The following is a 21,769-nucleotide window of genomic DNA, read 5'->3' on the forward strand; positions in this document are numbered from 1 at the left end:
CTCTATCCAAACTACCCAAGGCCCACAAATACTGGGCTGTTTGAGAGATCAGCTCGACGCTCCCGCACCGATGGAGCCAGCTTTGTTTATCTAAAGCCTGGGGGGCATGTTTTTACCAAGAGCAGGATGTAGGCCTTTGAGTGGTGAAGATCCAGAACCTTTGATTATTTATCGCAGTGTTGGCCCAGCACAGAGGGCCGAGGGGGCTCCATTACTGGTAAGGAGAAGCTAGGGAGAGGAGATGCCGCAAAAGGCACATGGTTTACAGATCTGGTTGCACTTTGTCTTGGAAATGAGAGATCATATGAGTGAGTTGAGAGAGACAGGGTGAGGGATAGAGGGGAGAAGTAGGGGGAGACAAGTGGGTGTTCAAAAAGTGATCGACAGTATGGGGCTGAAATAGATACGGTGTGTTTACACTTAACTCCCCCCACCTCTTCTATATTTTAACCAAGGTCTGTCTCTTTCTACTGTCAACACTGCTACGGGACAAACCCCATGGTTCAGATCCACCGTGCCATTCCACCTATAGTGGGGGACAGGGACAGTGCATGTTTCTATGGGGCTCCCCCAAGACAAACCATGTCTTCACACACACATCCACCTCGTCTTAAGTTTCTATTTCCTAGAGTAAATGGTTTTCCATTTCCATTACTAGAAATTACTACATTACTGATAAAGTGATTACCTTATGGCACTGGAGTACCATTTGTGACCTACCACCTAGATTCAATCCTATGTAGCAAAATGTGAAATGTTTTTCTTGACATTGGATAAAAGTAGAGACTCAGAGCTAGAAAATGGTATATCATACACTGCAGTTGAGGAACAAATGTTGTGTTCAAGTCCTACCTATTCCTGCTACAGTATTTGAGCAGTGATAAATGTAATCAGCACTGCTCTGGTTCTCCGTGATGAGACCCACTTAAACATACAGCTATCAGTACATCTTGTGGATCATGTGGTGATATGGTGGGTGGGACTATGACAAGGAGAGAAAAAAGGCGTGCACAAAACCTCAAATGCACTGCACATTTTGCAGTCTGTACACCACAAATGCCAACAGGATGTCGGTGTTACTATGTGAGGGCGGGATGACAAGCAAGGGGAGTGAGATTGGGTGTTGCCTTATAAGGGGACATTTCAAAAGTCTAGTAAGTGCTTTGCTGTACATGATCATGGTAGGCGTTGTATATGGTTCTGTAGTCAATCTGTGTAAATAAAGGATGCATTATATTAAATAAAGAAATGCTGCCATGGTTGCCTTGAGTGCTTTGGATAACACGGAGACCCCGGTATGGAGCATTCTGTCAGCGATGTCCAGGAGGTCGGTGTTCTGGAGGAAGGGCGTTACCAGGGTTACGTGCTTGGTGCCACATCACGGATTCAGAAGGCCCAGAGCCCAGCTCTCTGTGTCCGCGCCCACATTATCCCGAACCAGATCAAAACTAGGACCGTAGAGGAGAGAGAAAGAGAGGGAGAGATGGAGAGTTTATTTCATTAACTGGAGAGACTTATTTTCCCACACACTAATGAGAGTTTACTGTGGCAGTGAGAGAGAGGTGCCCAATCCTTGATTACAGTTAACTGACCCAAGGGGAACAATCCTCATCCTATTCAGATAAATGCCACCATGGAGGTTTTTAAGGGATGCTGCGAGAATCTGTGTTCCACTTACCGAGTCAGATGAACTTATGGATACCATTTGTATGTCTCTGCGTGCAGTATGAAGGAAGTTAGCGATCATTTTGCGAGCCAACGCTAACTAGCATTAACGCAATGACTGGAAGTCTACAAGTGGCCAAAAGTTTTGAGAATGACACAATTATTAATTTTCACAAAGTCTGCTGCCTCTGTTTGTATGGTGGCAATTTGCATATACTCCAGAACGTTATGAAGAGTTGCAATTAATCAGATGAATTGCAATTAATTGCAAACTTAATCCCAAAAAAACATTTCCACTGCATTTTAGCCCTGCCACAAAAGGACCAGCTGACATCATGTCAGTGATTCTCTCGTTAACACAGATGTGAATGTTGACGAGGACAAGGCTGGAGATCTGTCATTCTGATTGAGTTCGAATAACAGACTGGAAGTTTCAAAAGGAGGGTGGTGCTTGGAATCATTGTTCTTCCTCATTCAACCATGGTTACCTGTAAGGAAACACGTGCCGTTATCATTGCTTTGCACAAAAAGGGCTTCAAAGGCAAGGATATTTCTGCCAGTAAAATTGCACCTAAATCAACCATTTATCAGATCATTAACAACTTGAAGGAGAGCGGTTCAATTGTTGAGAAGAAGGCTTCAGGTCGCCCAAGAAAGTCCAGCAAGCGCCAGGACCGTCTCCTAAAGTTGATTCAGCTGTGGGATCGGGGCACCACCAATACAGAGCTTGCTCAGGAATGGCAGCAGGCAGGTGTGAGTGCATCTGCATGCACAGTGAGGCGAATACTTTTGGAGGATGGCCTGGTGTCAAGAAAGGCAGCAAAGAAGCCACTTCTCTCCGGGAAAAACATCAGGGACAGACTTATATTCTGCAAAAGGTACAGGGATTGAACTGCTGAGGACTGGGGTAAAGTAATTTTCTCTGATGAATCCCCTTTCCGATTGTTTGGGGCATCCGGAAAAAAGCTTGTCCGGAGAAGACAGGGTGAGCGCTACCACCAGTCCTGTGTCATGCCAACAGTAAAGTATCCTGAGACCATTCATATGTGGGGTTGCTTCTCAGCCAAGGGAGTGGGCTCACTCACAACGTTTCCTAAGAACACAGCCATGAATAGAGAATGGTACCAACAAATCCTTCGAGAGCAACTTCTCCTAACCATCCAGGAACAGTTTGGTGACGAATAATGCCTTTTCCATCATGATGGAGCACCTTTCCAGAGGGAAAAAGTGATAACTAGGTGGTTCTGGGAACAAAACAACGATATTTAGGGTCCATGGCCAGGAAACACCTCAGACCTTAATCCCATTGAGAACTTGTGGTCAATCCTCAAGAGGCGGGTGGACAAACAAAACCCCACAAATTCTGACAAACTCCAAGCATTGATTATGCAAGAATGGGCTGCCATCAGGGTCATGTGACCCAGAAGTTAATTGACAGCATACCATGGCGGATTGCAGAGGTCTTGAAAAAGAAGGGTCAACACTGCAAATATTGACTCTTTGCATCAACTTCATGTTATTGTGAATAAAAGCCTTTGACACTTGTGAAATGCTTGTAATTATACTTCAGTATTCCATAGTAACATCTGACAAAAATATCTAAAGACATTGCAGCAGAAAACTTTGAAAATTAAAATTTGTGTCATTCTCAAAACTTTTGGCCACGACTGTATAGTAGTATTGCTTTGGGTAAGTAGAACAAGGGCTTAAACGCCAGAATCTCTCAGAATCCCATTAACCTAGGGTATGTGATCTGGCCAACATCCAGTGAGGTTGCAGAGCGCCAAATTCAAATACAGAAATGCTCATTATAAAAAATTCAGAAAACAAGACATATTTTACATAGGTTTAAAGATTAACTTTACCAACCACAGTGTCATATTTATAAAATGCTTTTTGGCAAAAGCATACCTAGCCCAGAACATACCTAGCCCAGAACATAGCCCAGTTGACAAATTATTACAAACAGTAACCAGCCAAGCAGAAGTGTTACAAAACTCAGAAATAGGGATAAAATGAATCCCTTACCTTTGATGATCTTCATATGGTGGCAATCAGAAGACACTAATTTACTCAATAAATGTTCCTTTTGTTCGATGAAGTCTCTTTATATCCAAAAACCTCCTTTTTTGTTAGCGCGTTTTCTTCACTAATCCACAGGCCCAAACTAAAAAATTCAAATTGTATCCATAAAGTTCATAGAAACATGTCAAACAATGTTTGTTTTTTTCAATCCTCAGGTTGTTTTTTTAGCCTAAATGATCTATAAAAATTACTTATATTAAGCAAACCAGACAACATCATTTATTTATTTATTTTTATTGACGGATAGCCAGTGGTACACTCCAACACTCGGAAATTATTTACAAACGAAGCATTTGTGTTTAGTGAGTTCGCCAGATCAGAGGCAGTAGGGATGACCAGGGACGTTCTCTTGATAAGTGTGGGAATTTTTGTGTTAAAATCTAATGAGTACTTTTATGTGTCAAGGAAAATGTATGGAGTAAAAAGTACATTATTTTCTTCAGGAATGTAGTGAAGTAAAAGTAAAAGTTGGCAAAACTGTAAATAGTAAAGTTGAGTACAGATACCCCCAAAAACTACATAAGTAGTACTTTCAAGTATTTTTACCCCACTGCTAGATGTGCTGATTGAGGTCACAGCAATGGGTTAGGGCGACACAATAGGACAGCCGGGCCCAGACACACATATAATGTTACTCACACAAATATAAACATTTTTTTATGGAAATGATATGTCATTGTTATTTGTTATTAAGGCTTTGTATTATGTCCATGTAGCTATTGTCATGGAGATGGGGTTTGAATACCTAAGATTGCCGGTAAACATTTTCACAGTGAAAATGAAGTCATGAATATACAGTACCAGAACATTATGGTCGTCGTCAACATCAGTATGTACATCTGTATGGGAAACGTTCAGACCCCTCCTGAAGCTCCCAGGATCACAGTGCTGTATGGGGACGGAAGAACACCAGATAAGTAGACACAGAGTGACAATGGAGAAAATAAAATACATTTATATCAAATCCAACACAAAAACGTGTTAAACTCTTCTATCTATTGCATGTGAACCAGTGGCTTCAGAGTGCCAAGTTCCGTGCCATATCAGCCACTGCTGAAGCCCACTATGCCACAGTACAATTCCCTCCCCATGCTCATAACCCACTGGTTTCATACAGACAAGCTTTTTATGAAATAGCCAAGTGGAATAATCAACAAGATCAAAGACATGAGGATTATATGGGATGAATAGGGACAACAGCAGGGGTTAGAGGGGGATAGAGACAAGTTGACCTCAAATTGGCAGGAGATGTGCATGTGCGTGTGTGTGTTTGCTGTTTCTTGGCACAGTTGTCCTTGTTAAGGCCTCCTGTGTTGACCAGGGCAGACCAGGCTCTGACAGACACGTAAGGAGCGGCCGCCACCTCCGTGTGACTCAGAATTTTGGGCTTTTTGGACACCGGACCCAGTCACACTCAGGACTCAAGAGTAGGTCAAATATATAGGTTCATCCTCCAAAAGGTTAGGTAGGATAAGGGGGAAGGGAAATCTGATCCTAGATAACTTCTACCTTGAGCCTCACAAACCTCCGACCAAACATGTCACTATCTGAAAATGTTGAGTCATCATCATCCATTAAAAATCCCTGCGTAACGATGCCAACTCAGAGCTGGCTAGTCTGTCTGCAGTCCTGCTTGCTCCTCATTTGGCTCCTCATCACACAAAAAGCCTATTTAATGAGCCTGTCATTAATGACCATGCCTCACTGAGCAGCACCATGGAGTCGAACTCTGCCGGTAGCTTTTATTCTCAAATCTGACACCATCCCAAAATTCCATTCCAGCCTAGCAATAGCATTTAGCCCACAGAAGACACCTAATATTGCCTATACTAATGTATCCAAATGCATTCTCTCTTGAACATGCTAAAGAAAGCAGAGTATCCCTGGCCGTAGTAATATTCAACTACACATATGTTCATGTTTATTGTAGAAATAACCACAAGCAAACAATGGTTTGGAAAACAAACTACAACACAAAAACATAAAGGGATCATAAACAAAACAGTACCACATTTGCAGTCAACACCACAATCTCAGCCAGGCTTCCATGTTTCCAAGGGGAATGGCCACCCACACCTGAGAAGGAAAAAACACTGGCTTAACCAACCACGCACTGGTAACACCCTGCATGGATGGCACAGATACCAAGATTGTGACATTTTGAATTCTCTGTTTGTGTATATCTTCACATCCATATGATGGGGTCGTGTTTCACTGACACACTGACGACGAGTTGACCAGTTGGCCCAAAGGCGGTGTGATGATGTAACATTATACAAACATTTATAAAATGCTCATCACCATCTGTAATTCCCGAAGGCCAAGGTACAAAACACGTTGGTTTTACTTTTTAACCATAAAGAAGCTCTTTTATCACTGTCCTCCAAGGGTTGCTGAATACCCTTTTCACAAGGTGAAAGGGAAATTCAGGCTATTGTGAACATGCTATTGTGAACATACTATTGTGAACATGTCTCGCATCTGACTTCTTATAGGCTATTGTGTAAAAGATCTGATAGTCTATGTTCTCTGAATGCTATGAGAAACATAATAGGAAAACCACTGACATTAACAATGATGCAAATGAGGTGCTTCACATTTCAGCTGCACTTGGATTAAGTAAACAAAGCGGTAACACAAAAACAAACAAACGAACAAACACACACAACCCCAACCCTTCCCACAGAGAGTACCACCCTATTGTACTGCATCCTGGGGCCAATTTGTTTGTGTGTTACCTCATCCACCTATTTGAAGTAGTCTGGTGCCACATCCAGAAAACACTCGATGATGACTCCGGACACGTCACGGCCCAGGATCAGGGGAAACTCACTGCCGGATTGGTTGATGTTTAGGAGGTCTCTCTTCATGGCCTTGGTGGCAGCCCCATACCCACCTGAGAGGGCAGAAACAACACAGAAATAAGGCAAAACGCAATCAGTTCAAGTAGACGTTGAGACAAGTGAATTCAGATACGAACAGAGGCCACAAGATGACAAGAACACTGAAACTAGCTGGGAAGATCATCACTGATTAGACTGAGAAGTAACCATAAGAAACAGCAGGCCACCACCTCTTCAAAGAGCACATCTAGGCCATACGTGTGAGGTTTAGTCTAACATTCACAGTTTGAATTTAACACCCAAACCATGTGCCATAGCAGTCAACTTTCCCTTTGTGTCAGAAGAGCTCTCCTCGTCTCCAGGGGTGATCTATTTTGCCCACTCAGATCTCTCTCTCATACACAGACCAAATGTGAATAGCAAAACAACAGATGCTCAGTCAGCTCTGAATGAGGGCAGTTTCCTTTTCACGAGACTGTGGTGTGTGCACAAAAAGGCTATTGTGAAGATGTCTCACAACTGTCTTCATATAAGCTATCTATAAAAGATCTGATAGTCTATCTTCTTTAAGAACTCTGAGAAGGTCATAGGAAAACCACTGGCTTGAAATGAAGAGTTAGCCTATAAAAATAAGGTCACTTCAAGGAAATGAATCGGGTGAGTGGTGAAGCAGAAAAGTCAATGTCTGTTCTTTTGAGTTTTGATGTTGAGTCTCTGGCCGACAATGTGTTAGGTTATTTCAGTTATCCCGTAAGAGCTTATGTGCCGACTACATTACGTTGTTACAGGTGTCAATCTTATGGGCATGTGGCAGCAGTCTGTAGGAGGGAGGTTCCTAGGTGTGAGAAGTGTGCAGAAAGGCATGAGACAAAGGAATGTGTAGCATTGGGGAAATAAGCGGTATGTGTTAATTGTAAAGGTGCCCATGGTGCTAGGGATCAGAAATGTCCAGTGTGAGAGAGGCAGGTTGAGGTTACCAGGGTTAGAGTAGAGCGAAGGGTGTCGCATACTGAGGCAGTGAGGAAAGTTGAGGAAGACGGGTCAAGGTGGAAGGATCCTGAGAGTATTCGTGTGAGTAGTAGATATGTATCAGTACAGAGAGATAGGCCAATAAATGATATATGCTTCAGTAAGATAGCCATTGCTATGAACACTAAAAAGCCTATCAACTGTACTGCAGGGATGGAATGCAAGTTGCAGAAAAGTATTTGGGTGTAAGAGATTTGACGTCAGGTTGTGTTACAGGGTGTGTTGAGTGGTGGTGTCCCGTCCTTTCAGGCTGTTGGCCTGAGGTAGGACTAGATAGATTTAAATAGTGGAGTAAGGTGGTGGATTTTTAATGAATGTAGGGTTAGAAGGTAGATTATTTGTTTATTAATTTAGCTTTTATAAAACAAAGTATAATGGAGCTGTACTCAAGTCTAGTTGGTCGCGTTAATGCAACATCTATTGGATGTCAACAGCCGTTAAACTTCATAGAAGAAGAACAAGAAGAAGGAATTTATCAAGCTAGAATATCACAACAACCTCTCATGCTGACGTCAATGTGGTTAAGACCTGCAGCATGGACTTTGAGGATAACTTCCTTAGTCCATAACCCAGCGTTTTTAGTGAACCGAAAGACATCATTGCTGCCTTATCTATTGATCTCCCAAGCAGGCATGATTGTCATACGGCTGTTGGAGGTGGTGTTGAACAGTCTCTTCTGACCTCCATGGGGTAATGTTTTCACACATGCTGCTCTCCTGATTAGGAGACAAGACCCCTGACCGCATGACAACTGTCTCAAAAGATGCATGATTATGTTCATCAACTAGCTATAATATGTCAATACACTTGTTCTTCAGTCTTGTATAATCCCATTACAGTCTAAGCTCTGTCAAAGCCCGGGGGGGGGGGTTGTTTTTTAGAAGGTCATACCAAGGAAAACATTTATTTATATATATAAAAATAAATAAATATATATTTAATGATTTGATTCAAAACGGTATTTGACCTTACTGCTATTAGCCTGTAGAAACAAATACAATGAATAACAGATTCACAACAGATAGTACCCCCAAAAAATCAAAAGTAAGTTTGTTCTGAAGTGTCTGTCCTATATCTGAGAGATATAAGACTGATCAGGAAACATTTTTTTACATGTATTTAAACACTTATTTTTGGCACTAAACAGTGTCCAGAGTGTACTTCTATACATGTTTTTAGCTGGTACCAGGGGACCTTCAGACAAGTCGTGTGAGGCCTGTGGGCACCCTAGAAAAATACAACATGTACAGCACCAGTCAAAAGTTTGGACACACCTACTCATTCAAGGATTTTTCTTTGTACTATTTTATACATTGTATAATAATAGTAAAGACATCAACACTATGAAATACCACATATGGAATCATGTAGTAACCAAAAAAGTGTTAAACAAATCAAAAAATATTTTATATTTGAGATTCTTCAAAGTAGCCACCCTTTGCACACTCTTGGCATTCTCTCAACTAGCTTCATGAGGAATGCTTTTCCAACAGTCTTGAAGGAGTTCCCATATATGCTGAGCACTTGTTGGCTGCTTTCCTTCACTCTGCAGTCCAATTCATCCCAAACCATCTCAATTGGGTTGAGGTTGGGAAATTGTGGACGCCAGGTCATCTGATGCAGCACTCCAATACTCTCGTTCTTGGTCAAATAGCCCTTACACAGCCTGGAGGTATGTTTTGGGGTCATTCTCCTGTTTAAAAACAAATGACAGTCCCACTAAGCGCAAACCAAATGGGATGGCGTATCACTGCAGAATGCTGTGGTAGCCATGCTGGTTAAGTGTGCCTTGAATTCTAAATAAATCACTGACAGTGTCCCCAGCAAAGCACCCCCACGCCATAACACCTCCTCCTCCATGCTTCACGGTGGGAACCACACATGCGGAGATCATCTGTTCACCTACTCTGTGTCTCACAAAGACACAGCGGTTGGAACCAAAAATCTAAAATTTGGACTCATCAGACCAAAGGACAGATTTCCATTGGTAAAATGTTCATTGATGGTGTTTTTTGGCCCAAGCAAGTCTCTTCTTCTTATTGGTGTCCTTTAGTAGTGGTTTCTTTGCAGCAATTCGACCATGAAGGCCTGATTCACGCAGTCTCATTTGAACAGTTGATGTTGAGATGTGTCTGATCATTGAACTCTGTGAAGCATTTATTTGGGCTGCAATCTGAGGTGCAGTTAACTCTAATGAACTTATCATCTGCAACAGAGGTAACTCTGGGTCTTCCTGTCCTGAGTCGGTCCTCATGAGCGCCAGTTCCATCATAGAGCTTAATGGTCTTTGCGACTGTACTTGAAGAAACTTGACATTTTCCAGATTGACTGACCTTCATGTCTTAAAGTAATGATGGACTGTCGTTTCTCTTTGCTTATTTGAGCTGTTCATACCATAACATGGAATTCGTATTTTACCAAATAGGGATATCTTCTGTATGCCCTCCACCAAACTTTTGACTGTCACTGTACGTGTTGGTGAGAGTCTCACCTTTCCACAGAGGGGTAATATTAGTGTGTAGTTCAAGCTGTGCTGACGCCACAGATAGAAGTTGGCAGATCGGCTATACCAACTTCAGATGCTTGTGGGGGGTCATAGAGCAAAATGGAGTACACCATAGTGTTTGTAAAAGTCTCATCTTTCCATAGAGGGGTCATAATAGTAGGCCAACCCGCTCTTCTCACGAAATCGCCTGTCTCAATCCACCACATCCACCAATGTCCCACTTCTGCATCTGCGGTGAAAAGTGACAGAGCTCGAGCAATGTTTGTCAGACCATGAGACATCCCGAAAATGTTGGTCTTTATTTTTACTATTTCTACATTGTAGAATAATAGTGAAGACATCAAAACTGTGAAATAACACATGGAAGAAGATACGTTTTGGGATGTCTCATGGTCTGACAAACATAGCTCTAGCTCTTTCACTTTTCACTGCAGATGCAGAAGTGAGACATTGGTGGATGTGGTGGATTGAGACAGGCGATTTCGTGAGAAGAGCGGGTTGGCCTAGTGCGACATGGATTGAGATGCATCCCATGCATAAAAACAGATATCTCTAGCTTCAACTGACAGATTTTTATGGGGATTTTTGTATTATGGTAATTAGATTTCCACGGTCTTCACGGACATCGACTCTAGCTAGCTAAATTAATTATATCTCAATTAAATTCATTAGAAAATACAATGGATTAAGTTGCAGATACTGTATATTATCGTTTTTACAGTATGGAAGGACAAAAAGTAAGCTGGCTCTTGTACTCATGCTGCTGCCTCGTCTGGCAGACACCCTCTGACAGCTAATACTCAAGCGAGTGCGGTTTACTCATCCTACATCCAAACATAGAGCATTTTTTTGCACTTCCAGAAGCTAAACCATGAAGATGCCTGAGAGGGGGAGCGAGGTGTGGCAGTCCATAAGAGTCCTGAGGTATGCATATGAGGTGAAACTAGTGAATACAGAGCTACTCAGATGGGTGATGTTATCATAGTCATGTAAAGGGCATACACCCCCCCCCCCCCCTGCATTACCATAATTTACATTGAGGATAATTTTCTTAGTGAAGTTTCAATATTATACATTTCCATGTTGGCTCTATGCCTGGATCCCAATTTCAAAATCTCCCAAAATGTTTTACAAATAAAATCTGTCAATAATGGTTAGTAAGTGAAAAATAAAATGATGTAGTTTCTTGCAATAGCCCACTGCCTTAAAATAAAATTTATTTCAAAACTGTGATTCCTAAAAGATGTGTGTCTCCAGATTTGGTCCGTCAGATGTGTCTAAAATCCTAAGAGCGGCCCGAGGGAGAGGAGCGGGCCAGTCCAGATGGCGAAGGTGGAAATCTCAGATGATGTTGGAATGTCATCCACTGGAACCCAGGGCAAGCAGATGGGAGGTTCCTGGTGGAGAGCCAGACATGATCACCAGAATGGAACACGGGAACCTCACTGCAGTGGCGGTCCGCCTGCTCCTTCTGTCAGCAAAACCACTCGTCCACCACAGTGGCTTCGGTCTGGATCGGGGTCCATGGGGCCAGGACCGGCTCGTACCCCAGGATGCACTGGAAGGAGACAGCCCGGTGGAGGAATGACGAAGTGAGTTCTTGGCATACGCCGCCCAGGAAAGGAACTTGGCCCACTCCCCCTGCCGGTACTGACAATGACTCCTAAGGAACCTCCCCAGCTCCTGGTTCATCCTCTCCACCTGCCCGTATGAGGCCGGTACCCGGAAGTGAGCCTGGCAGTGATCCCCAGCTTCTCCAGGAAGGCCCTCTATACCCGTGACGTGAATTGGGAGCCACGGCCAGAGACAATGTACTCTGGAAGGCCATAGTGCCGAAAGACCAGCTGGAACAGGGCCTCAGCGACCTGGAGAGCGGTAGGGAGACAAGAGATAGGGATAAAATAGCAGGATTTTGAAAATCTGTCCACAACAACCATAATAGTAGTGTAACCATCAGAAGTGAGATCAATGGGCAGATGAGACCAAGGCCGCTGAGGCATGGGAACGGGAAGGAGTTTCCCTGCTGGAGTGTGCCAGGGAGATATGGAACATGAGTTGACATAGTGGGGTTGTGACGTTGGCGCCATGGGAGTCCGAGGATGATGAATGGAAGACTTTCCTGGTGCATGGGTCCATTGGTGAGGGTGAGTGGTGCAGTTATGTGGGCAACTGTGCCGGATCCAAATGGTTGCGTATCTAGGGCCAGGGCGGGTGGTTAGTAAACCGGCGATGTCAAGCTCCGGAGCGGGAGTGGACGTGACATGAGTCAGATACACTACAAACCCCTTCAAATGAGTGGATTCGGCTATTTCAGGCACACTTGTTGCTGACAGGTGTATGAAATCGAGCACACAACCATGCAATCTCCATAGACAAAAACATGTCAGTAAAGGCTGAAACTTGAACAGGACCACCGAGTGCTGAAGCACGTAGCCTGTAAAAATCGTCTGTCCTTGGTTGCAACACTCACTACTGAACAGAAAACTGTATTGAGATCAAATGTTGAATCGATTTTGCAGAATGTCGGCCAAAATCCTTCTCCTTCCTTATTCTCCAACTGCTGGGATAAAATCCCTCTCACTACCATATTTGGTACTGAGTAGAAACGCCAAAGGGATGCTTCACATTTGTACATCCGTTGAAATATCTGTCTCATTGTTCTACCTGTGTTATCGTTTTTACACTCTGGAAGGGCAAAAAATGTAGCTAGCTCTTGCACTCATGCTGCTTCCTCATCTGGCAGACACCATTTGACAGCTATTATTCAAGTATTTGGAGTGCGGTTTACTCATCCTACATCCAATCACAGAGTACGATGTTGCGCTTCCAGAAGCTAAACAAACATGGCAGAACCCCATGTCGCCGCATAAACTGAAGGTTGCTGTATATTTGGGTTGATTTGACACACAGAAAGCATGCTGAGCTTGTCAATAAGAGACGTAAGTTAAATTAACTCGTTACCAATAGCATTAGCTAGTTTGTATTCTGATAAATTTTGTCACAGTGCGTGTAGTCTGCTAGCTGCAATGTAACAATTACACAACTCAATTATTACATCAAACTCTGGTGGGAGCTAGCTAGTTATTAACGTTATCACATCTAGCAAAAACATGGTCAAGGTGGGTATACTTTGTGGAACGTTCCAACGGGAATATGTTCCAAAAACGTAAAATACAAGGTTGTCAACAAACAACGCATACAAAGCTGTATAGGCCGAATAAGATAGCCCACTCCCTACCGGGTATTTCATTAAGTTTTTAACTCTCCACGTTTATTCCGAAAAATGTATGTCCTCACTCTGGTACCCTATGGACAAGAATTAAGAATATGTTACATGGTGAGTTGATGCCTATTCGGTAGCTAGTTAGCTAGGTGAATTGATCGTGCTACTTAGTATGCGTTGTTTGTTGGCAACATTGTACTTTACGACGTTTTTGGAACAGATTCCTGTTGGAACGTTACACATTATTTTCCACCCTTTCAGCAGTCCGCTCAGTCATGTTGATTCAGCTAGCATACTGGTAATAATAACAAATGGAAATAATTATACAGTACCTATTCAACATTATTTTATTGGTCTCCGTGGCTCTAAAAACTGCCTGAAACGTATCAAGAAAACCCACAATCTCAATGCTTACATCACCGTGACAGAGGAGCTGGCATTGAAACAGGCAGAGGAGGCTGAGCTCAGGCTCCTCAAATGTGCGTGTTGTGTGTGTCTGCCTGCCTGCCTGCCTGCCTGCCTGCCTGCCTGTGTGTACTGGACGTGCATGTGTTGCACATTATGATCTGGTCTCACATTTTTATCTTCCTTGCAGGTGCCCCCAAAGGTCCACTGGATCCCTTTTGCTGTGAAGGACAACACAGAGAACATCAAGAACACTTGTGCCTCAAATGCTGAAAGGTATATCTGCTGACAGGCCTAAAAATGGATTCATTCCTCCTCTTTTCAGTTGGATGCATTTATTATTATAGTATCTGTTTTGTAGAATACACTCATCCATACAATGCCACAGTGGTTCAGAAGCTCCTTGACCAGGGTGCTGTTCTCATTGGGGGAACTAACTTGGATGAGTTTGCTATAGGCTAAGGCTCTCAATCTCCCTTTAGGAAATACATGTATTTGCAGAATTACCAAAGTATTATCATATCTGTAAACTGCCCCAACCTGCATTCATGACTGAAAGTGAGTGTATAGTACCCTCCTTCCATTATTGAAACCTGCCCAGAACACCTGGAGCTACGCCGCCCCTTACAGAGAGCAGACTGGGGCTGACCCTGACTCTGACTGGGTCATCACGGAAGGCAGCTCTGGAGGAAGTGCTGCAGCTATGGCCTCTCTCACCAGCTTCCTGTGAGTCTGCAGACACAGGGCTGAGTTCAAGTTTCCCATACTGTTACAAAATGCTGCATAATAGGAACATACTCAACCACTGTGGCTAACAATGCAACTTCCTGAGCATTGACTAATACCGTAGTTTATGTATTTATGAAGCACTTTACTTTTAGCTCGTAGTGGAGCAAAGAGACTCAACAACACCTTTTTATTGAACTCTGAAACACTAAAGGTCTTATCTCCTGGTTCTGGCCCCTGACAGCTCTTTGTGTTTTCGGATACAGTTGCCTACACCCGTAACCCAGGGGCCCTGTGTGACATAGTGGCCCTGAAGCCAACCTACGGCGTGGTGTCCAGACACGGCCTCATCCGCCTGGCCAACTCGATGGAGGTCCCAGGTATCATGACTCGGGAGTGTTCATGACTCAGCCACCGTCCTGGGTCAGGCATGTTATATGGCCATCCCATGGGGCCTGTATTTGTTTTTCCTGACCAGGTAAAAAGTATTACTCTGGAATGTTAATTTTATGGCATGTAAAACTGCAATGTGGGGTTTGTTGACCTGGGGTGCGGGTTGTTGTGTCACACAGGTATTCTCCAAGGCCATGATGTCAGACTCTACTACCATAATCCTTCCACACTGACAGACCTATCGGGTGACTTTGATGTCAGGAACATCTGTGTGGGCATTCCCAAGGTGAGATCACCCTATCCTCCCAGTAGGATCAGGCATCTCAGTTCATCCCAGTGGTTTTAACATTAACATGAAGATTGTTGGTAAAACTTTGAACATGTGAGGCATGTGGCACATGTCGCACATCTATCTGTCAGACTGTTTGTCTGTCTGGCTATGCTGTTGTTTCATTGTTGATCTATGATGTGAATTAATAGCGCTCATTTAATGCAAGACGAATACAGAAGTCCATTGCTATGAAGCCAAATAAAGTCAAATTGACCATGAGTGGATTCTAAATATTATGCTGCTATTATAACTAGCAGAGCCCTTGATGGTGACCTTTGTTTATTTGAATTGTTGCTGTATGTGTACTTCGTATTGGTTTACATTTACAAGGGATTTTGTTATTGTAAAGCAAGATTGAAATGGAATTATTTGTGAATTGTTCTCCACAGGCCACCGTAGTGGCCATGTATGCCACCAGGGATTTAACAATGTTATACAAGGAAGAATCCTCTCGGGGAACTACTTCCTGCTCAGACAGTAAGACACAGCAAACACATTTTTCAGTATAAAACAAGACTTTTCTACTACTGTAAGATCGGTGGTCGTGTTGAGGATGGAAGCAGGAATTTGAATATTTGGACAAGAGTTAAGACAGACCCCATTATGAGCACTACTTTGTGATGACCCAGCAGGTGCGTTGTCTGATAGCAGAGGACTTCAAGCAAGTGTCCAGCTCTGGTGTTGACGTGCTGCTCACGCCCACCACACTGAGTGAAGCCATGCGCAACACTGACTTCATGCAGGAAGACAACCCCACACGTAGTACCCAGGAGGACATCTTCACACAGCAACATGGCAGGAAATAATATGTTCATCATTTAACTCTCCCTTTTCAAAGGAATTGGGTTGGAATTCCTATTTCGGTCAACCCTTTGATTACAAATCCAGATGAAGGTCTATCTGAATCAAATCATCTCCACCAGGGAAGCTGATAACTTTGCGGGCAGTTAAAGTTTAACCCATCTTTTATATCCCCCTCATAGTCTGGCCTTCAAACAACCTTACCGTGCCAACCCATCTCCCTCTCGACTTTCTCACATTTACCCCTCCAACTCTCTCATTTTCTGCTCCAGGACTCCTTGCTGTTTCTGTGACAACAGCGTTATCGAGCATACCTTCCCATTGGCCTGCAGCTAATAGGCCCCACCCTCCCGGACAGGACACTGCTGACAGTAGCCCAGTGGATAGAGCAGAAGGTGGGCTTTACACCTATCCATTACCATGGAGATGCCGTACAGGGGGAGCAGACCTCAGTTGTATGAGGTGAAACTAATGAATACAGAGCTACTCAGATGAGTGACATTATCATGGTCATGTAAAGGACATACTCAAAGATGTATCGCCTTTTCTGGATTTGTTCTGAAGTTACTGACTTCCATTAAAGACACTTTATTACTTGCTGTTTGTCTGGCGGTTCCAAGTATGAGTTTGAATGAATGACTTAAAGATTAGGTCATGTATCCAGAAGACAAGTATTGTGAACCTGGGCATTGAACATCAGTGGTAAGCACTGGCGTAGCATGCAGCTCCCACAATGCAGGGGGGGGCCCATGAGCTTTGGGGCCCTCAACCCCCCCAAAAAAGTATTATTAATATTTGTTTTTGTCGAGCCCCCCCCCCCCCAGAAAGCATATGAACACATCATAAGTCATGAAGGAAATGTTTAGAATTACAGGACATTACCTTTAAAACTGCAAAATGTTCCCTCAGCCTCATGGCAAAATGTGTAAAATAGCAGAAAATTAGCTCATAGATTCTTGAAAGTTGGGTCAATCCTTGTCCGGCAGGGAAACTTATTTATTTTTATTTTTACATTTTGTTGCATTATTTGAGCTTAAAATGTACATTTTAGAGGAATTTTATAAGTGAAAATATTTGTTTTTGGAATATTTCTAAAATGCTTTCAATATTATTTATTTCCATGTCGACTCTATGCATAGATCCCGATTTTCAAACTATCAAAAAAAGTGTAAAATAAAGATTTCAACAAACAATATTTGAATCACAATGGTCACAACAATTTCCCCTCTAAACCGCATGCGGCGTGGGCCTCTTCCAGGACTGTTGCGCAGAAGAAATACCAGGCCGCGCAGAGACACGAGATTAAACTTCACTGAGTTCGCCCCATTAGATTGCACCATTTAATGTGATCGAATAAACATATATGCCCCTTTTCAATGCAACAAAACAAATCTAACTTTGCAAGAGTCTGTAATTTTGTTGTAGGCAGAGCCAGAGTGCATCGGAATAGAATTCTATTGACAGGTAGCCAGTGAACGGCCTTTCAATCACCTATAAGTGAATGTGCTGTTCAGGTCAGCGAGCATAACGTGTGCACGTTTGTTGATATTTTTTGTTAGTTAGCAAGCTATTAGCCCAGTTTTAAATTTTGTTCAGCAACAGGGATTTACTGCTTCCTAGCACAAAACGTTTAGGCTACATTTCAAGCTGTCTTTGAAAAGCTAGTTGGGTAAAAAGCTTGTTTGTCTTCATTAAAGAGGCAGTGTTGTATTTTGAGAGAGGCTTGAATAAGAAAAATTACATTTTTGTCAACTAGGTAAAGAAAAACTGTCAGATCTTTGTCTAACGTCAACTCCGTCAGAGTGTTGATAGGATGGTTGTTTTTATTGGGGATTTTCAAATAAAGCATTTTATATACAGATGTTTGTATTAAACTTTTATTTTTAGAGGCAAAAAATATGTCTGTTTTGAGTATCTGTCAACTCTGTCTGGGGATTGTCAACTCTGTCACAGATTGAGTCAATATTTTTTTGGGTAAATATTCAGTAAAAAAAATTGAATCACTGTTCTGCACCATATTCTTAAATTATTGAGATATTTGCTGTGCTAAACCTAAGGGATAATGTTTGCTTTATAAATGTTGTTTTGTGTTCTAAATGTAGAAAAACATGCCAAAATACTAACTAAATTAGCCCCGGAGCATTATATAGTGCTATAAAACAAGTTTGGAGATTTGTGCTACATATTTGAATAATCTAATGTTAAGATTAAACAAGCCAAAGCCTTTTAAACAGTTGTTTGTCAATAATTGTTAAATGCCTTTTATGGTGTCTGACAGAGTTGACATGAATCCAGTTAGTTGCAATTTAGGAAAAAACATAAATTAGGTTGTATACGGTGTGATAGCTGATACTTTGATCTCTCAAAATATATATTTCAAATTTTGTTCATATTAATGTTAAGTTGAGATTGTCCCATCTTTCACGATTCCCTGAGCTCTAAAACGGCAACATTTCTCTCCGATTCTTGGCAAAATGTGTAAAAGAGCATGAGATTAGCTATAATACTGCACATTTTTCGCTCTGCCCCATTTCTCCACCCCCTTGCGGGGTGGAGAAAATCTCACATCCCATTAGTCTATAACATTGGACAAGCAGCCTCCCCTGAGCTGAGGGAAATCCATTCATTACATACAGTAATACAACTGCTATATTTCAGGTGTAACGTGACCATGAAGTGTGGAAGTTGGCCTTGGCTAAGAGATGTTGTTCCAAATAAACCTGCTCCCATGTCTGAAGATAAACACAAGTAGTTTTTGATTGTACAGAGAGAACCCTTTTACGAGTTGCATTAGGGACATGTTTACACATTTGTCTGGGCATAATGGCCATTAATACAAATGAGCCTTTATCCTGTTTAACTCAGGTTTTTTGTGCAAAATTACAATTTTCTGGTTAATAGTGGGGGCCTTGGAAAAAACACTAAATGGGCCGGTGTGTTAGAAATGCCGGGGCTGATTTTTTGTGTCCTAACCTTCCATACACAGTTCCGCTAGGTAACCTTTCCCAGGCTATATTAATCTGATATACTAATGTCTACCTCATTTGACCTGATAAGATTAGCATAACAAATGTTTCAGAAGATATTTTGGTACCTTTGAGAAGGGTTGTTCATGTGTGCAGTTCCAAACAGTGCACAGGAGATGTTTGTGAGAAGATTCGTTTGCCTTAAGCTAGGTTACCATACCCTGAGGTATGGTGGAGTAACAGGGCACAACATAAACACGGAGTCTGATATAGAGATTCTGTCTCATTTTAACCCACGTATAGGGGGGCTAATTTCATCCCCGTAAAGGTTACGTTTAGGATTAGGTGTAGGATAATCTGGGCCCGTATTCACAACCCAAACTGTAGTAGCCTAAATATCAGATGAACAGTAATTTCCATTGCAGTTACAGAGCTGTAGTGAAAACTCATTAGCAACATGAATGCAGTATGTTTGCACTGAAGGACACACACAGGCACATACATACACTGACACAGTGGATAACTCAAAGCCCTGCCTTTCCTCTTGTTACCTTTGACATTCTCTCTGTTGGACATGTGGATTTGTGTTGTATCCCCCTCTCCCCTCTTTCTTCTGTACCCCTTCCTCCACCCCCTGTGCTCTTTCCAGCACTCCCCATTTAGTCCTGACCCCATCACCACTCATTATGCAAATGTAACCTGCGCTCTGCCGTAGTGACGGACTGGAGAGAGAGGGACATGTTAATAAAATCTTTGTTCTGTAACAGTAGATACTGTGTTATGGCTTGTTTCCACACTATATTGATTTATCAAGATCATGTGCAAATGAACTACCTACATTTAACGTTATAGTCATCTGCCCATGTGATTTGCATACTATAACATACAGTATATGGCACAAAACTGCTTTCACTTTATCGCCTGCAACAAAAGCAAGTCTTGAATTCTCATATGTCATGTAGATGATCAGTCTTGTCATTTACAAAAGGTGGGAGGATTTTAAGTAAAAGAGCAGAATGAACTTACAATTGGTGAAACGTCTGCCAGCTAGACACATCGTGGGAGAGAGAAAAACAAACAAGGGGCCTCCTACAACAACTGCTACGACTGAGCAGTCTCCACTCTGAGTGTACTTGTCCAAAGACTAGAGTGGGTGTCCTTGTGCTCAACACAGAATTCCAAACAGTATGATCTCTACCATGCTTCCTATCCACATGGTGGACATGTGACATGCATTCACATTTCTCTTATGTGGTATTTTGATTGACAGATGCCCACAGTGTGTGGTCAGTCATGCCACCACTCACACTCATGGTTCACAGCCCCCCATGTTAGACAATCGAATCCCGTTCAGTCTCGCACATACTAGTTGCTTGACTGTTAACGTTATAGTCATTTATGACACACCCCTATATCAAAAATATACATTATCAAGGAAACATTCTTGACAGTTGAGCATTCCTGATTGCATGGGAAAATGATAAACATCATGTCAGTGTTCTCGGAGGTGGATGCCAGCACCTGTTTTACAGCAAGAAGAAAAGAAACGATGAAAAGCAATGACCACATGAGCCCATTATTAAATCATATTTCTGTCTGCACGGACAGAGTTGGGGACTTTGCATTGTAAAAATAACCCATGCTCAGGATGTCTTCCTGCTCATTCAAGTGGAAAGCAGGTGAGGATAATAACCAAATTTGTGAAGTGGGTTTAGGCCCTGTTAGAGCTGGGGACTGTGTGTGCGCGTACATGTGTTTGTGTGGGTGTGTGTATGTATCTGCGTGTATCTAAGCCCTGTTAAAGCTGGGGACTGTGTGTGCTTGCGCGTATGCATGTTTGTGTGGGGGTGTGTATGTATCTGCGTGTGTCTAAGCCCTATTAGAGCTGGGGACTGTGTGCGTGCGTGCGTTGGGCACCGTCCAGGTGATGGGATGTTGAATGTGGTTGTCCTATCCTCACTCAAAGGATAAACAGTCAGGCCTATCTCTAAAGAAAACAACTGACATTCCCCAAAGACCAATAAAGTCAGCTGTATTTTTAAGCCATGTAAATATAGCCTACAAACCAACACTGTGTGCTATTATAGTGGTGGTGATGAAACGATAGAGAAACCTACTGTTTGTGACGAGAGCTGCCATCCACAATCAGCCACTTAAACGTCAACACCATCTCATTTCCAAACCTCCATGGACTGGGCAGTGGCGGTAAGTTCTCCTCCCTTCCGCCACAGGTCACAGCCCTGCCATGCAATGGAGGCCAGCAGCATGATAGTCTGTAGCACATTGCAAAATGTCACAGGGTAATTGGCAAAGGCACAGCCTGGGTTATCTTTCTGCAAACAGCCAATAGCTGTACAGAGATTTGATCTCTCCACTGTCCTGAGGAATTTGCTGTGTATCTGCATTACTATCATTTGGTTAAGGCTGGTCTGGTTTCCCATGTAGACATGGATTCTGACTCTGTCTGAGAATGGGAACAGGACGTGGCGAGAAGCTTAGTTTGGGTGCCATCCCTTCCATTGGTTTCAATACAGATTTGGAAGACAAAGCCACACATACACACCCTTATAAAACTGTGCCTGATGGTCATGCTACATATAACATTTCCATATCATAATCCAATAACATTCTCCTATCTCCTTCCACCCTCATGCTGAGTTACATTAGGCCCACTGTAGCACTCTGGTGTCAGATAGATGGATTACAGAAAGGGCTAGTGCGCATGTCTGGTGTCATTAGATCACAATGGTGACAAGAAGGTTGCCGATGACAATCTGGCTTAGGTACAGATGATTG

The 21,769-nt window shown here is 42.7% G+C and overlaps 1 protein-coding gene and 1 pseudogene across 4 annotated transcripts; one reads left to right on the forward strand and one right to left on the reverse strand.

Annotated features, from left to right (window-relative positions):
- Nucleotides 1-1,378: 1,378 nt before the first annotated feature.
- Nucleotides 1,379-8,391, reverse strand: LOC135507506 (reticulon-4-interacting protein 1 homolog, mitochondrial-like; annotated as a pseudogene).
- Nucleotides 8,392-12,010: 3,619 nt separating this feature from the next.
- On the forward strand, nucleotides 12,011-16,606 carry LOC135508364 (glutamyl-tRNA(Gln) amidotransferase subunit A, mitochondrial-like). Of its 4 annotated transcripts, none has more exons than XM_064928495.1 (7): nucleotides 12,011-12,272; nucleotides 13,947-14,032; nucleotides 14,358-14,482; nucleotides 14,749-14,862; nucleotides 15,055-15,161; nucleotides 15,596-15,683; nucleotides 15,836-16,606. In XM_064928495.1, exons 1-7 carry the CDS (start codon nucleotides 12,228-12,230, stop codon nucleotides 15,889-15,891), a joined length of 621 nt encoding a protein of 206 aa, XP_064784567.1. In that variant the 5' UTR covers nucleotides 12,011-12,227; the 3' UTR covers nucleotides 15,892-16,606. The 4 variants fall into 4 exon arrangements, with proteins under 4 accessions (XP_064784567.1, XP_064784568.1, XP_064784570.1 ...); XM_064928496.1 differs by having other exon boundaries at nucleotides 15,839-16,606; XM_064928497.1 differs by lacking the exon at nucleotides 12,011-12,272 and adding an exon at nucleotides 12,298-13,067.
- Nucleotides 16,607-21,769: the final 5,163 nt, after the last annotated feature.

The sequence above is a fragment of the Oncorhynchus masou genome, chromosome 21 (genome assembly GCF_036934945.1).
Source record: "Oncorhynchus masou masou isolate Uvic2021 chromosome 21, UVic_Omas_1.1, whole genome shotgun sequence".
Classification (NCBI taxonomy): domain Eukaryota; kingdom Metazoa; phylum Chordata; class Actinopteri; order Salmoniformes; family Salmonidae; genus Oncorhynchus; species Oncorhynchus masou.

What these genes read in the sequence shown, in the direction of transcription:
- LOC135508364 (XM_064928495.1), top strand. Translation starts at nt 12,228, where the DNA reads ATGATGAATGGAAGACTTTCCTGGTGCATGGGTCCATTGGTGAGG. An exon ending in TGTGCCTCAAATGCTGAAAG is followed by an intron (nt 14,033 to 14,357) that starts GTATATCTGCTG and finishes AAACCTGCCCAG; the next exon opens with AACACCTGGAGCTACGCCGC. An exon ending in GCCTCTCTCACCAGCTTCCT is followed by an intron (nt 14,483 to 14,748) that starts GTGAGTCTGCAG and finishes TTTCGGATACAG; the next exon opens with TTGCCTACACCCGTAACCCA.